This window comes from Danio aesculapii, chromosome 17, assembly GCF_903798145.1.
Source record: "Danio aesculapii chromosome 17, fDanAes4.1, whole genome shotgun sequence".
In the NCBI taxonomy this organism is placed as follows: domain Eukaryota; kingdom Metazoa; phylum Chordata; class Actinopteri; order Cypriniformes; family Danionidae; genus Danio; species Danio aesculapii.
In genome coordinates this window covers 11,559,152-11,573,361 of record NC_079451.1, presented here as the reverse complement: position 1 = coordinate 11,573,361, position 14,210 = coordinate 11,559,152, and the positions used below count along the sequence as shown (strand labels likewise).

Sequence of the window (14,210 nt, the reverse complement as noted above, 5' to 3'; positions counted from 1 at the left end):
AATATATAAACAACTGGTTACTATATCTCCAGGCCATCGCGTTATCATAATCACCACAGACTTTGTAACTGTAGTTAATGTTTAACTATTTGAGTAATCAAAATTTTGACATTAAGTCCCTGGTCAATGGGTAAGTTTCAGGATTCAGTAGCTACATGGGCTGGTAACGTAGTGGCGCGAAAAATAAACGTAATCATCAGTGCAGGCGTGCAGCCGTTAATGTTTTGACTTTTCCTGAGGTAAGAAATAAGCTCGTTTTATCACATAAAATAGCCAAATTTTTTAATGAATTCCACGCCACTTAGTTATCGTAACACTGACGCCAGAAACAGACTTTCAAAGTATATATAATGTTTAATTTTAACTATTTTAACCCAAATATTCTTGAAGTGAAATCTAAATTTACTCTCTTGATAGAGTTTAAATTGTGCAAAAATTAACGCCATTAGTGCAATCCTCGAGCTTTTGATTTTTCCTGGCATTTATTTGCAAGATATGTTCTGAAAGACGTAACCTTCGCCTGTGTTGGTTAACGACAAGCCTTGAGAATCCCAATTATGAGCTTTCACTTTAGGACATCAGAGTTACCGTAATTTCACTACAGACAACAAAAACATGCTTTTATTGCTGTATTTAATTTGTTTTTAATTTGGATTGAATGTTTAATTTGAGTAAACTATTTTTGACATGAAGTCGAAATTTGCTTCTGGTGAATGTTATGACTTCTATACAAATGACCACTAGATGGCACTAGAACAGCAAAACAACTTTAAAGCCAATTTGACCCTTATGCACTAGATGTTTTCATCCACTCCGGGGTGATTTTGTGTCTTAATTTGGCCATAACTTTTTCTGTGTTTCAGCTAGCAGAATGATTTTTGGTGACTAATCTTATTTTGACACATTTATTTTGGGAAAATGCTTTAATTAATGAAAAATACCTCAACAACACACTGTGGGCAAACTACCCTTTCGTTATGTGTGGGATGAAAATATCCATCAGATAATTTTTTTTGCATAAATCTGTTAATCAGCCCTTAGTCCAAAACTACTGAATTGCTTAGAAAATTAAAGGGTTTTAACTCTTTAATTGCCAAATTTCTAAATAATGTCACTGATTCAGTGAAAAAAACACACACAAAATGACGTATTTTCAATACAAAAATTAATTATGGACTGTATTTTTTTTTACCTTCATCAAAGTCTTGGACATGCAAAACAACATTGCCTTTGATGCATCGTTTTTGATGAATTTTTATTTTTTTTCTCCCTAATTTACTGTTGGTGGCTGTTTTTGCCCCATTGACTTCCTTTATAACCACATAATTTTTATTACAAAAGCATGACAGCATATAATCAAGCAATTTTTATCAGTATATATTTATCAGTAGAGTATATATATATATATATATATATATATATATATATATATATATATATAGTCAATATATTTAAGGGTAGTCAATTTGAACAGTGCACAAGGGCTAATTTGTAAATAGCGACCACTTTCTTTTTCTTTTTTTTTTCTCTTTATAAGCTAAATTTCCTCTTCAGCAGCACATATATCAGGGTTTCCACAGGTCATGGTATTTTTGGTATATCGTGAAATTTGAAAAGCTCTATTATAGATATTGAAAGTCAAAATTTAATTTCTTTTGTTGCAAAGTGGGTAAGTGTTGCAATTTTATATTTATTACATAAATAATATACATTTTAGGAGCTTTGTCTTCAAAATGATCAACAAAGTCCAAAATGTCATCAATGTTTGGATGATGTCAAATAGGCACGGGCAAGGTATACCGCAGTTTGGAAAAGTCAAGGTTTTAAAACTGTCAAAAAAACGTTCCTAAGGTATGTGTATGATTTTTTATTTACATTTGTTTTATGACAACAGTATCTCCAGCTGAAAAGATATCCAAAGAAATCTGTTTTTGAGACAAATGAAGATCGTTTAAAGGGCAAAAAAGTTTTTGTTTTTTTTACTCAGACATTTAAAAAGGATATATTTTAGAGCAGTAATCACAATACCGTGAAACCGTGATAATTTTATCCAAGGTTATGATACCATCAGAATCTTATACCGGCCCATGCCTAATGTCAAATGGAAATCAAGGTTTTAACATGTTTTTGATGTCAAAGTCAAACTTTTCAAAGTCAAGTTAAAGGTTTTATCAAATTGATATACCTCAGTGAAACCATGCTTTATAATGTGTTTATAATATTTTAAAAAGTTTTTAGAATGTGTGTGTATAGCCAAATAAAGTTTTGTTATTTTAATTTTATACTCCGATATATATCTATTTTATTATATTTAACACTAGTAATTTACTAAATGCTTTGACAGTTTTATTTGCTTTCTTTAGTTATTTTAGACCTGAGAAAGCAGCCAGATGTTTTGCAGCAGCACTGAAGAGGTGACAGCAGGTTCGAGCTCAGAGCCCGAGCCAAGCAGCAGCACTTTAACACCATATAACCTGATGAACTATAGTCAGATATTTGGCAGACAGCAGGATCCACTATCATCTTCTGTCCTACTGACTTCACGTGAATCTGATGATGTGAGGATCAGTGTGTGTCCAGGATCGAGCAGTGATACTGAGCCGTCTGCACACTCAGAAACAACACCGACTGCAGGTGATGGAAAACAGTAACATGAAATAAATATGACAATCTTACTTTTGACAGAAGTTTTACTTACTTAACAGCTTTATTTAATTTATTTACTTTACAATTAACCTATATATAATTATGTTTTAATTATATTTAATATTTATATTATATCAAAACATTTGTTACAAAGTTTAAGTAATTCTGAACCCCCTTATTGTCAAACAATATTTGATGGTGTGAATATTTTTGGTATTTATTTAAATTAATTCTGGCAGTTAATCATTCATTCATTTATTTTCCTATGGCTTAGTCTCTATTTCACAGGTTGCCGCAGCAGAATAAACCACCAACTGTTCCAGCATATATTTTACACAGTAGATGCCCTTCCAGCCGCAACATCCATGCACTTATTCTCACACACACACACACACGCACGCACACAAATCATACACTACGGCCAATTTAGTTAATTCAATTCACCTATAAGGCATGTCTTTGGACTGTGGGGAAAACCCACGCTAACAACAACAAACTCCACAAAGATATGCCAACTGACCCAGCCAGGACTCAAACCAGCGACCTTCTTGTTGTAAGGCAACAGTGCTAAGCACTGGGCTAATTGTTTTATTCACATTTTTTTGTAGAAACTAGTTGTGAAATAAATATATTTGAATTTTTATAACTTAAATTTTTTTTTCTTTTTTTAAATATTTCCCAGGTCAAAATTATTAGCCCATTTAAGATATGTATTTTTTTCAATAGTTTACAGAACAAACCATTATTACACAATTACCCTAACCTGCCCAGTTAACCTAATTAACCTAGTTAAGCCTTTTAATGTCACTTTAAGCTGTATAGAAGTGTCTTTAAAAATATCTAGTCAAATATTATTTACTGTCATCATGGCAAAGATAAAATAAATCAGTTATTAGAAATGAGTTATTAAAACTATTATGTTTAGAAATGTGTTGAAAAAAATTGGGGAAATTGGGGGGGGGGGGAATAAACGGGGTAAATAATTCAGGAGGGCTAATAATTCTGACTTCAACTGTATATATATATATATATATATATATATATATATATATATATATATATATATATATATATATATATATATATATATATATATATATAAATTGTAACTATTTCTAAATTATATAATAAAACTAATATTAAAAAATTAATAAATTCTAAAATTACAGAAACCCTTTTTTCTGTCTCTTGACATATTTAAAAATACATTTGTTTGTTATTGAAATATTCATAACTTTTTACAAGTCAGAGAAGTTTCTATTCTATGAGTTTCACAACAGTATTTAAGAACTGTTTTTAAAAATTTTGCCTGATTTTTATGACCAGTATTACATTTTTTAAAAATCATTTATCAATATAAATGAGTTTATTTTAACCGAAGATATGTGATAAATTCCTTCGGGTGTTCCAGTTTCCCCCACATGTCCAAAAACATGTGGTATAGGTGAATTGGGTAGGCTAGATTGTCCGTAGTGTATGTGTGTGAATGAGTGAATGGATGTTTTCCAGTGATGGGTTGCAACTGGAGGGGCATCCGCTGTGTAAAACATATGCTGGAAAAGTTGGTAGTTGATTCTGCTGTGGCAGATGAAGGGATTAATCCGAAAAGAAAATGAATGAGGGAATGAATGATATGTGATAAACAAGTTTTTTGTATTTAAATGAATGCAATATAGTGCTACAAATGTTAAAGTCATGTGGACTTTAAGATCAACATTCCATTTCCAGTTTAGTTAACAAATACTTCAGTTTATTAATCTGTACTCACCAATGTCCATAATTACTGTTATTATTTTTTGGGAACCTAGTATTTCTGACAACCCAGAACTAAAAAGAGATCATATAATTGTTATCAATCATGCCATCCAGAATATGTATGTAAAACATGTGTTAATTGACCCCTCCTTTGGTTTGTTTTTAGCTCAGGGTCACCTCAACATTAGTGAAACAGTATACAGGACCAACTCTTCTGGAGGATCATCTGCCCACTCCTGGACCTCCAGCACTCCACACCTGAAGACCACACCTGCACTGTCACACCATAACCGAACCCCTCGCAGAGACCTCAACAGTACACGACACTTTAATGTTTTCTGTAGTCCTCATTCAGTCTTTTGTTTAGAGTGAATGTGCTCTTCAGTTCACTGTTCAACTCTTTCACCGCAGTGACAACATCTTCATCTGCATCTCATGCGGCACGTGCGCCTGTGATCGTGGCTGTGGTGGAGGGACGAGGTTTAGCTAGGGGGGAGATTGGCATGGCCAGTATCAACATGAAATACCCAGAGCTGGTGCTCTCACAGTTTGTAGACACTGGTACTTATACTAAGGTAAAGCTTCATCCATTCATTCGTTCATTCATTCATTCATCCATTTATTCATTCATTCATTTATCCATCCATCCATCAATTTATTCAATCATTCCTCCATTCATTCATTTATTCATTCAAATATGGTAAAGATGAAACCACTTGCTAACTATGAATGCAATGCATACTGTATTATGAAAATGTGTCCGCTGAATAAAATGCCAAAAGGGTAAAACCACAGTTTTGTAGCAAACGTGTGTGAATATAGCCAGGCTCTAATTGTAAAAATTTATTACATTTTTTTTAATCACACTTAATAAAAACAGTCTGCAGAAACACTTGATTGACATTATCTCTTTGTACATGTCATCAGAGGGGAAAAGCCTCGCCCATTATCTCTCTCTCATTAGCATAAACAGCCCTGAGTGAGAAGCAGCCATCCGCTATTAGCGTTTTCACACCACATCTGCTGAAGATAATGTCAGCAACTAAGAGGCATCATAATTTTTTGTTGTAGAATGCACAAATAGCCTGAACACAACTGAAGGCTGAAGAGTACCTCCATAGAGTACATCTCTGAGCCACTTCTTCTGACATTTTGAGTTTTTAAGGCACTTCACTGGCTTCCTATTAGTTTTAGAGTAAATTTTAAGATTCTGGTAATTACATATAGAACTCTGCAAGGTCAAGCACCCCTTTATAGTCAAGATCTTTTAAGTAATCACTCATGTAGCCGCTCTCTGAGGTCTTCTGGCGAAGACGTTTTAGCCGTTCTAGAAGCTGTCTTAAGACTTATGGTGACCATGACTTCTGTGTTGTGGCCCCAAGGCTCTGGAACTCTCTCCCTGTAGCACTAAGAACTCTGGGATCAGTTGAAAAAGCATTAAAGACACATCTTTTTGATCTTTTCGGCTTTTAATTAACAGTATTAGTGTTTCTGTACTTGGATTTATAACTTGTTTTTAAAATGTTTTCCTTTATTGATATGTGTTCTTTTACCTGTTTTCTGGTTTTCTTATATTGTAAAGCACTTTGTGACTTATTGTCTGTGAAAGGTGCTTTATAAATAAACCTTTATTTACTTACTTAGATTTTCAGTTTTTCATAGAGATAACATAGTCATGTTTTGAGTCTGCCACTATGCTGACACATAGATTTTTGTAGCCCCGCCCTTTTTTGAAAAGAGCACCATCTTATTTAAATTTAAAGTGACAACTATCGAAACAGCACAATTTGGATGAAAGTTCCAAAGGGGCAGTTTCAAAGAGTTATAAAACATTATTTGTGTGGTATTTAGAGCTGAAACTTCACACACACACTCACATTAGCGACTTATTTTACTTGCAAAAGGTGCATAGTAGGTCCCCTTTAAACTTCTTTTTTAGTTGCAATAGTGTCTCAGCCTATATCACATTGATATTGTTTTTACGAATGCAAATAATTAAAATTTATTAGTTAAAGGAATTCATTTAATGTAATAGTTTTATCCCACAAAAAACTCAAATATTACAAAATGCCAAAGTTTCTTACTGATTTTCTTTTAAAGATTGAAAATAAAAAATATATATAATTTTAGTGCCATACAGTACATTATCCTTTTAGTTTTTAGTGCCATAAAGTACATAATCATTTTCCTTTGGGTTAGTCTCTTCATTCAACAGGGGTTGCCAAAGCGGAATGAACCACCAACTATTCCGGCATATGTTTTACATAGCGAATGCCCTTCCAGCTGCAACCCAGTACTGGGAAACACCCATACACTCTCACATACACTAAGGACAATTTAGCTTTCCCAATTTACCTATAGCACATGTCTTTGGACTGTGGGGGAAACCGGAGCACCCAGACGAAACCCACATGAACACTTAACATGCAAACTCCACACAGAAATGCCAACTGACCCAGCTTGGACTCGAACCAGCGACCTTCTTGCTGTGAGGCGACAGTGTTAATCACTGAGCTACCATGCCGCACATTTAGTTCCAAATTAACAATAATAAATATAACTGATAAGTTATATTTGGGGTTCATTCAAAGTTATATTCTTCTAATTTCATTCAAAAACTCTTACAGTCCAAGTGTTGGAGACATTTAACATTGCACTTCCTGACCATCGATCCCAAATGGCCGATTTGATTAACACCTATGCATCAGATTGTTAATATTATGTTGATGAGTTCAGGGCTGGGAAAATGATGTTTCCCTGGCTGACTCCTGTACTTCATTTGCATGCTTTGTTTAGATTTGTCTCCTCCTCCATTTTAACACTGCTCCACCTAAAACACATATAATAATCGGGACAACAGACTCTTGTAGACTTAGACTCTTGCAGACTCTTGTAGACTTCTTTGAAGATGTTGTTTGACTGCAGAAGAACAAACACTTTCTCAATAAAGATTGACCCGGACAAAGACTGAAATCACAAATTTTCTACAAAACCCATTGCTTATTAGCAACAAATTTTATTGTCATCTATTATGATCGCAAAGCAAAGATGAGTTTGTACTCTGAGACAAAATCCTGCAGAAGATTTGTAAAAGTGACAGAATAATGTTGACTGTTGTCACAGGTAATCACCAAGCTGCATAACTTGACGCCGATGGAGATTCTGATGCCAGACACGGCTAGTGTAAAAGGACAGGGAACCAAACTCTACAGCCTCATCACAGAGACCTTCCCGGTATCATTCTAGTTTACTACCTCTATCTTTCCTGTAAATCAGGCCTGTATAGGTGACTCAAACCTGTATAGGTTGTAAATCAGCACTATTGTCAGAGATCTACAGAGTTATAGTATCAACTAACTTTCAGAATTATAGTGCAGAATTTTTTATTTTTCTCCTGGTGCAGTCGGTCACATTCACTGCGGTCATGAGGAGGTACTTCAATGAGAAGAAGGGCCTGGAGTTCATACAGCAACTCTGTGTGCCTGAGTTCACCACTGTGCTCATGGAGGTACAAACCAAGTAAGAGCTCCATCTTTACAATGACACGAGTTATGCACATTTACATTATTTTTATGTTTCTAGATTTTAAAAATGTTTTTTTTTTGCAGTTTTAGACTGCAGTACCTCCATAAAATACCCAGGCAGTGTTTCCTAATCATTACCCAGACTCTGGCCTAATTATCTCGATAATTATTTTACATATTGAATGATATTGATATATATTTAATATACGTTGTACCCCAACAACTAGCATTTAATAATGAATCAAAAGTATTTGAAAACTTCTGTCACATTGAGTTCTATAAGAAAATGTAGACAGTGGATCTATCAACAGCGATACCTTTTATATATCAAACAAGACAAAGATAACTAATGCCGAGTTCAGACTACATGATTTTAGCCCCGATTTTGACCCGCCGACAGGTTTTGAGAAATCACAGACAAATGCCTGAAGCCACAGGCGAATCAGGGCTTGCTCATGTAAGTGACAATCACAAAGTATGAACTATCAAAGACGCAATCTAAGAGAATCGATTATGAGTTCCTAACACCTGTGAGATATTTGGCATGCTAAATATCTGGACCTTTTGGCGATTCAAATTATGCCATATGAAATGAGTTTTGACTGAAAACAACACCGGCGATTACCTACAGCCAATGAGAGAGCAGCATCTACTAGTATGGGTACCTGCTGGCCAGCGGGAGGTTGGGGAAGAAGTTAAAAACGCTTATTTTCAGTCTATTTGGACCCAATAAATGGAGGAAAAACCAGTGGAAATTTGTCAGGAACACCCGTGTCTGTTTGACGTGTCATCTAAGCAATACCACAACCGGGTCAAAACAAATAAGTTGACACGAAAATGCTAATTCCCTTCAAAGGCCTGGTGATCAAAATAAGTATTTTCTACTCCACTAAAGGCTTCTTTCTCATTATGTAGTTAACACAAGATAAACTACGTGACCTCGCTTTGTTTCCATGTCACTTCTCACACGTGTTTGGCTGTGAGACATAGTTTGGACAGAGTTGTCGGCGATTCTTCTTATTTGCGGTGTGAAACCCTCTATCGCTGATCCATCTTGCAGTGTAAACAAAGCAGTGATGAAACGCTACCCCTGATAGTCATGCCATGTGAAAACATCTGTGACAAGACTACTTTGAAAATTATGCAGTCTGAACTTGGCTTAACAGAGGTTGGGTGCAAAATTCATAAACAACATCATACAATCAGGGTGTTTGCAGGTTCTTAAAAAGTCTTAAATTCAAATAAACTTTCAAATTTTATACCTTAAAGTCTAAAATTCATGTCCATGTAAAGCTACAAAAGTCTTAAATTTGACTTTGTGAAACCTTCAGAAACACTGTACAGGACAAGGGTCGGAGTGAGACTCCATTTCAGCCCTGGAGTTTTAAGCCTTAGGACCGGCCCACCTCAGTTCATGACTGACTATATTAAAATAAGGTCATTTCCAATTCAGTTTCTAATGACACTATCACGTTTTTTTCAAGGAAACAGTTGCTTTAGAACTTCAAATGTTTTTTTTAAATATGAGAACATTAAGGGGTAGCTAAACCTCCAATACTATTCTTTAAAACATCACAATTTCCTTACCTGCAATTTCTGAATATATATTCTGTGCAAAATTCTTTATAGATATCTAGTCCTTTGTAACAGTGGTCACACAAAAAATAAAAATAAAATATGTACACCTACATAAATAACCCAAACAGTAATATATGTCTTAACACTAAAAGTGAAGAAAAAAATAAAATAAATAAATTACTCAAGCAAGATTTGAACTCCAGTCGGCAACATCGTAACGCAACGTACTTACCACTGGACCACAATGGCGCTGTTATGGTAGTGTGTGTGGAAGAAAAAGGTATCTGCAAGACCCTTTCAACCATAGTATTACTTTGTATTGATTGCTTAATGTCTTTGTCCCCTTTTTAGATTTCTGATCAAATTATGTCAGATTTATTAATGTAGTGAATCAGCTGATTTTCATTAAGCAGGTGTAATATTCATTAATATTAATTATTAAATTCATATATTTATTAAGGTGCCGCTGTTTGGGGTCGAATGATAGTTACATCATCATTGACCGGCAGGCTGCATTTTGCTCAAGGGGCTGTGAAAAAATAAATAAAAAGAGCGGAGCTGCGGCAAAATAATGAATAAAAAGAGTGAGGCTATGGTCAAATAAATAAATGAAAAAAGTGCAACTGCTGAGAGTGCAAGCAGCTAGGGACACCGGCCCTCGCAGCCAAAAAAACTGACCGGCCCACCGGAAACTCTCCCGGTCCTCCCGATTAGCCAATCCGGGCCTGCAATGAACATAATAAAAAGGAAGACAATATATACTTAGCAAAAGCAGCATTCACGCCATCTTGTTGCCAATTTACTAGGGCTGCATGATATTGAAAAAATCTGAAATTGCGATATTTTATTTGTCTGCAATAAATATTGCGATATGAACACAGTTTCAGAAGGGTATTTCGAATAGCTCTATTTGATGGTTTTCTGGGAAGACTATCAGTATTCAGGTACAGAAATTGAATAATCAGAATGCAAAAATGCTTTTCTTACTTAGTCTTGTCTCGTTTCCTGTCGAAATATCAACAAGCAAAATTATCTACCAGTGGAGTAAGTAAATAATCTTGTTCTCACTTTGAAATGTAGATATTTGTATTAGAAACAAGACAAAAATCTAACATTTTTCCATAAAACATATGAATTCAATATAAAAACAGTGATTAAATAAAAGGTGACGCAGTGGCGCAGTAGGTAGTGCTGTCGCTTCACAGCAAAGAAGGTCGCTGGTTCGAGGCTCGGCTGGGTCAGTTGGTGTTTCTGTGTGGAGTTTGCATGTTCTCCCTGCATTCGTCTGGGTTTCCTCCGGATGCTCCGATTTCCCCCACAGTCCAAAGACATGCGGTACAGGTGAATTGGGTAGGCTAAATTGTAAGTAGTGAATGGTTAATGAGTTTGTATGGACGTTTCCCAGAGATGGGTTGTGGCTGGAAGGGCATCCGCTGAGTAAAACATGTGCTAGATAAGCTGGTGGTTCATTCTGCTGTGGCAACCCCAGATTAATAAAGGGACTAAGCCGAAAAGAAAATGAATGATTAAATACAATCTTATAACTCTTGTTCAAATGTAAGTCATACTCAACATGGCATATATTTGGGATGAGGCTATTGCGGATGCGCACATTGCAGTATCAATGCTCAAAACAACATATTGAGCAGCCCTACTATTTACTGTAATTTTTTGATAATAACAGAATTTTGCATGTATGGACACCGCTAACCATTTTACATTTTATATTATTTTAGATGATTTGTTATATTGATTTTAACCCAAGAGTTTCACTTCAGATTTATCATATGAATGTTTTTATACAAATAGTTAATTTTATATAAAAAAAAACAACCACATCGTTTTTATTATAAATATGCCTAAAATAAGTGTCAAATAAAATCTTTTCTGTCTATAGATACTACTGCCTGGCATCTGCATCTGCCCTTCTGAAATACTTTGAGTTCGTCCAGAAATCAATATATGCTCCGAAGTCATTGAAAGTGACGTTCAGTGGCAGTGAGCAGACTGCCATGATCGATGCAGTTTCAGCCAGCAACCTGGAGCTAGTGGTCAACCACAGAAATCACAGGTGAGAAAATAAAACACAGAGCACATTCATTTCTGCAGGTTTATTTAGTTGAAATCTCATAACAGAATTGGACACATATCATCCCCACATTTAATTTTTTTCTCTATCTCCAATTTTTATCTCTTTGTGACCAGATTACTTTTGTCAGTGTAAACGATTCAGCAGTGAGTAAATGAAGTGACTTACAATCAGGAAAACAATTAAATTTTATTTCACAGGTTAGAGTATAAAAAGACAAATATTCTCCATCTCTAATGCAAACAAGAAGGGAAAAGTAAATAAACTAAACAAAATAAAAAGAAAAAAACAAACCACTAATGGCCACCGGTTACTCAGAAAGTGAGGACAGATGAGGGACCCAAGCAGCAGTGTTCTCACCACACTCAGCTCACAGCAATCTCCCTGCAACCTAAAAACATAAAATCAATAAAGTGACCAAATCACCACACAATACCAACCACCTTTTCTCCACCGCCATCCTCACAGTGCAGGGAACCCAGTGGCCACTGATGGTATAAAGCAAATCCAAAAATAAAACCTACAAAAGAAAGAAAAGGTGAACAAAGGAAAATACAAATACAAACAGTTGTCAAACTAACAGCATAATAAATAACCCAAGTTCACATACAACAAATGTCAAAAAGAAAAGATTTAATAACAAAAATATTATTGTAGGTCTAAAGTGAACGGCAACTGTGCTTCCCTGAAAAAGGGAAAACAGTTCATTACAACACAGAAACTCAGAACATAAAAATTACAAACAAAATAAAACATCCTATAAATAAAACACAAATTAAAATCAAAATAAAACCCTTCTTTGTTTTAAACAATACCTTTAAGATCCATAGTTTCCCATTCTGACACTCAGGCAACAATCAGTAGGCAATGATCCCGTAATAGCACTAAAATAAAAAAGATAATATCATTAAAACACAATCCTAAAAACAGTTTATTAAAACTTTAAAACGACTGCCTCTTTAAATAAGTTCGCAATGAAGATCTGGCAGCATTAATCCTGTTTGCTTAGCTACCCCTTACATGAAGTGTTGACTCTACAATGTCAGTTCATGCATGCATTAAAAACAGTAAACTCAGCAAGAAAGAGCGCACATCCCACAAATAAACTCACTACCTACCGGCCTTTACGTGCCGCGATCAGAATGCAAAACCCATAAGCAAAAGGGCAAACAAAAACTTTACCTGTTGTTAATTTACGCCACAACCAGGATATAAAGTGTCCGCATGTAAACAACAACACTTCCATATGTGGCGCTAAGCCTGCTGGGACTTGTAGTGCCCAGACATCGTCTCATTACATCTATTTCACAAAGACCTTGTTTATACCAGGTGTAAGAAGGTGTGATCATACTGTAAAATTACACCAAACATTTAATACCAAGTGTAAATGGCCACTGTTTATCATATTTACTTACAAATCCAAACAAGTAAAAATTCAAAGATGTAAAAGACTTGTTAGATATGAAATGTCTATTTGTCTGCTCTTCAGTATCTAAACTTTGCAGTCAGATTTACATGCATCTGAATGTCAGCAACCATATGCTGTTATATATGCAGAAGTGAACACACTCTATTTGGAGTCCTAAATCATACTAAAACTTCTGGTGGTGAGCGGCGGTTGCGCTCCAATATTCTCGAGCCCCTGCTGGAGATGGACACTATAAAATCACGTCAGGACACCATACAGGTGATCTTCTTTTTCAGACTAATATTTTCACATCCTTGTTCAGCTATTAATTGATCTCTCTTATCATTTTCCAGGAGCTTTTGCAGAACGAGGAGCTCTTCTTCGGTCTGAAGAATGGTAATGTTACACTACCTGACAAAAGTCTTGTCGTCGATCCCAGTTGTAAGAGCAAGAAATAATAACTTGACTTCTAGTTGATCATTTGGAAAAGTAGCAGATGGTAGATTTTTCAGATGAATCATCTGTTGAACTGCATCCCAATCATCACAAATACTGCAGAAGACCTATTGGAACCCGCATGGCCCCAAGATTCTCACAAAAAATCAGTCAAGTTTGGTGAAGGAAAAGTCATGGTTTGGGGTTACATTCAGTACGGGGGCGTGTGAGAGATCTGCAGAGTGGATGACAACATCAACAGTCTGAGGTATAAAGACATTTGTGCAGCCCATTACATTACAAACCACAGGAGAGGGCAAATTCTTCAGCAGAATAGCGCTCCTTCTCATACTTCAGCCTCCACATCAAAGTTCCTGAAAGAAAATTATTTTTCCAGGATTGGCCAGCCCAGTCCCCAGAGATGAACATTATTGAGTATGTCTGGGGTAAGATGAAGGAGGAGGCATTGAAGATGAACCCAAAGAATCTTGATGAACTCTGGGAGTCCTGCAAGAACAGTTTCTTTGCCATTCCAGATGACTTTATTAATAAGTTATTTGAATAATTGCAGAGATGTATAGATGCAGTCCTCCAAGCTCATGGGAGTCAAACACAATATTAATTATTTTCCACTGCAGCATGACTTTATATTCTATACTGTAATTATATCTGTTAAGTGACAAGACTTTTGTCTAAGCAAAGTCAGACCTTACTGTCCTAATTAAATAATTAAAGATCAAGGCATGATCATATTTTATCTTGGTAAAATAAGTGT

General features: G+C 35.4%; 1 protein-coding gene and 1 long non-coding RNA gene across 2 annotated transcripts in view; one reads left to right on the top strand and one right to left on the bottom strand.

Annotated features, from left to right (window-relative positions):
* Positions 1-1,733: 1,733 nt before the first annotated feature.
* The window catches only part of msh4 (mutS homolog 4), a 29,902-nt gene continuing 17,425 nt past the window's right edge, over positions 1,734-14,210 (top strand). Inside the window, exons 1-9 of the mRNA XM_056477223.1 lie at positions 1,734-1,794; positions 2,380-2,634; positions 4,568-4,717; positions 4,813-4,976; positions 7,525-7,635; positions 7,805-7,920; positions 11,401-11,574; positions 13,150-13,279; positions 13,354-13,396. Of these exons, the coding sequence (XP_056333198.1) occupies positions 1,734-1,794; positions 2,380-2,634; positions 4,568-4,717; positions 4,813-4,976; positions 7,525-7,635; positions 7,805-7,920; positions 11,401-11,574; positions 13,150-13,279; positions 13,354-13,396 (1,204 nt within the window). The remainder of the gene's footprint in view (positions 1,795-2,379; positions 2,635-4,567; positions 4,718-4,812; positions 4,977-7,524; positions 7,636-7,804; positions 7,921-11,400; positions 11,575-13,149; positions 13,280-13,353; positions 13,397-14,210) is intronic.
* Positions 11,763-12,863, bottom strand: LOC130244616 (uncharacterized). Its single transcript, XR_008839239.1, has 2 exons — positions 12,775-12,863; positions 11,763-12,476 (listed from the first exon to the last, which is right to left on the bottom strand). It is a non-coding gene; the product is annotated as an uncharacterized LOC130244616 (long non-coding RNA).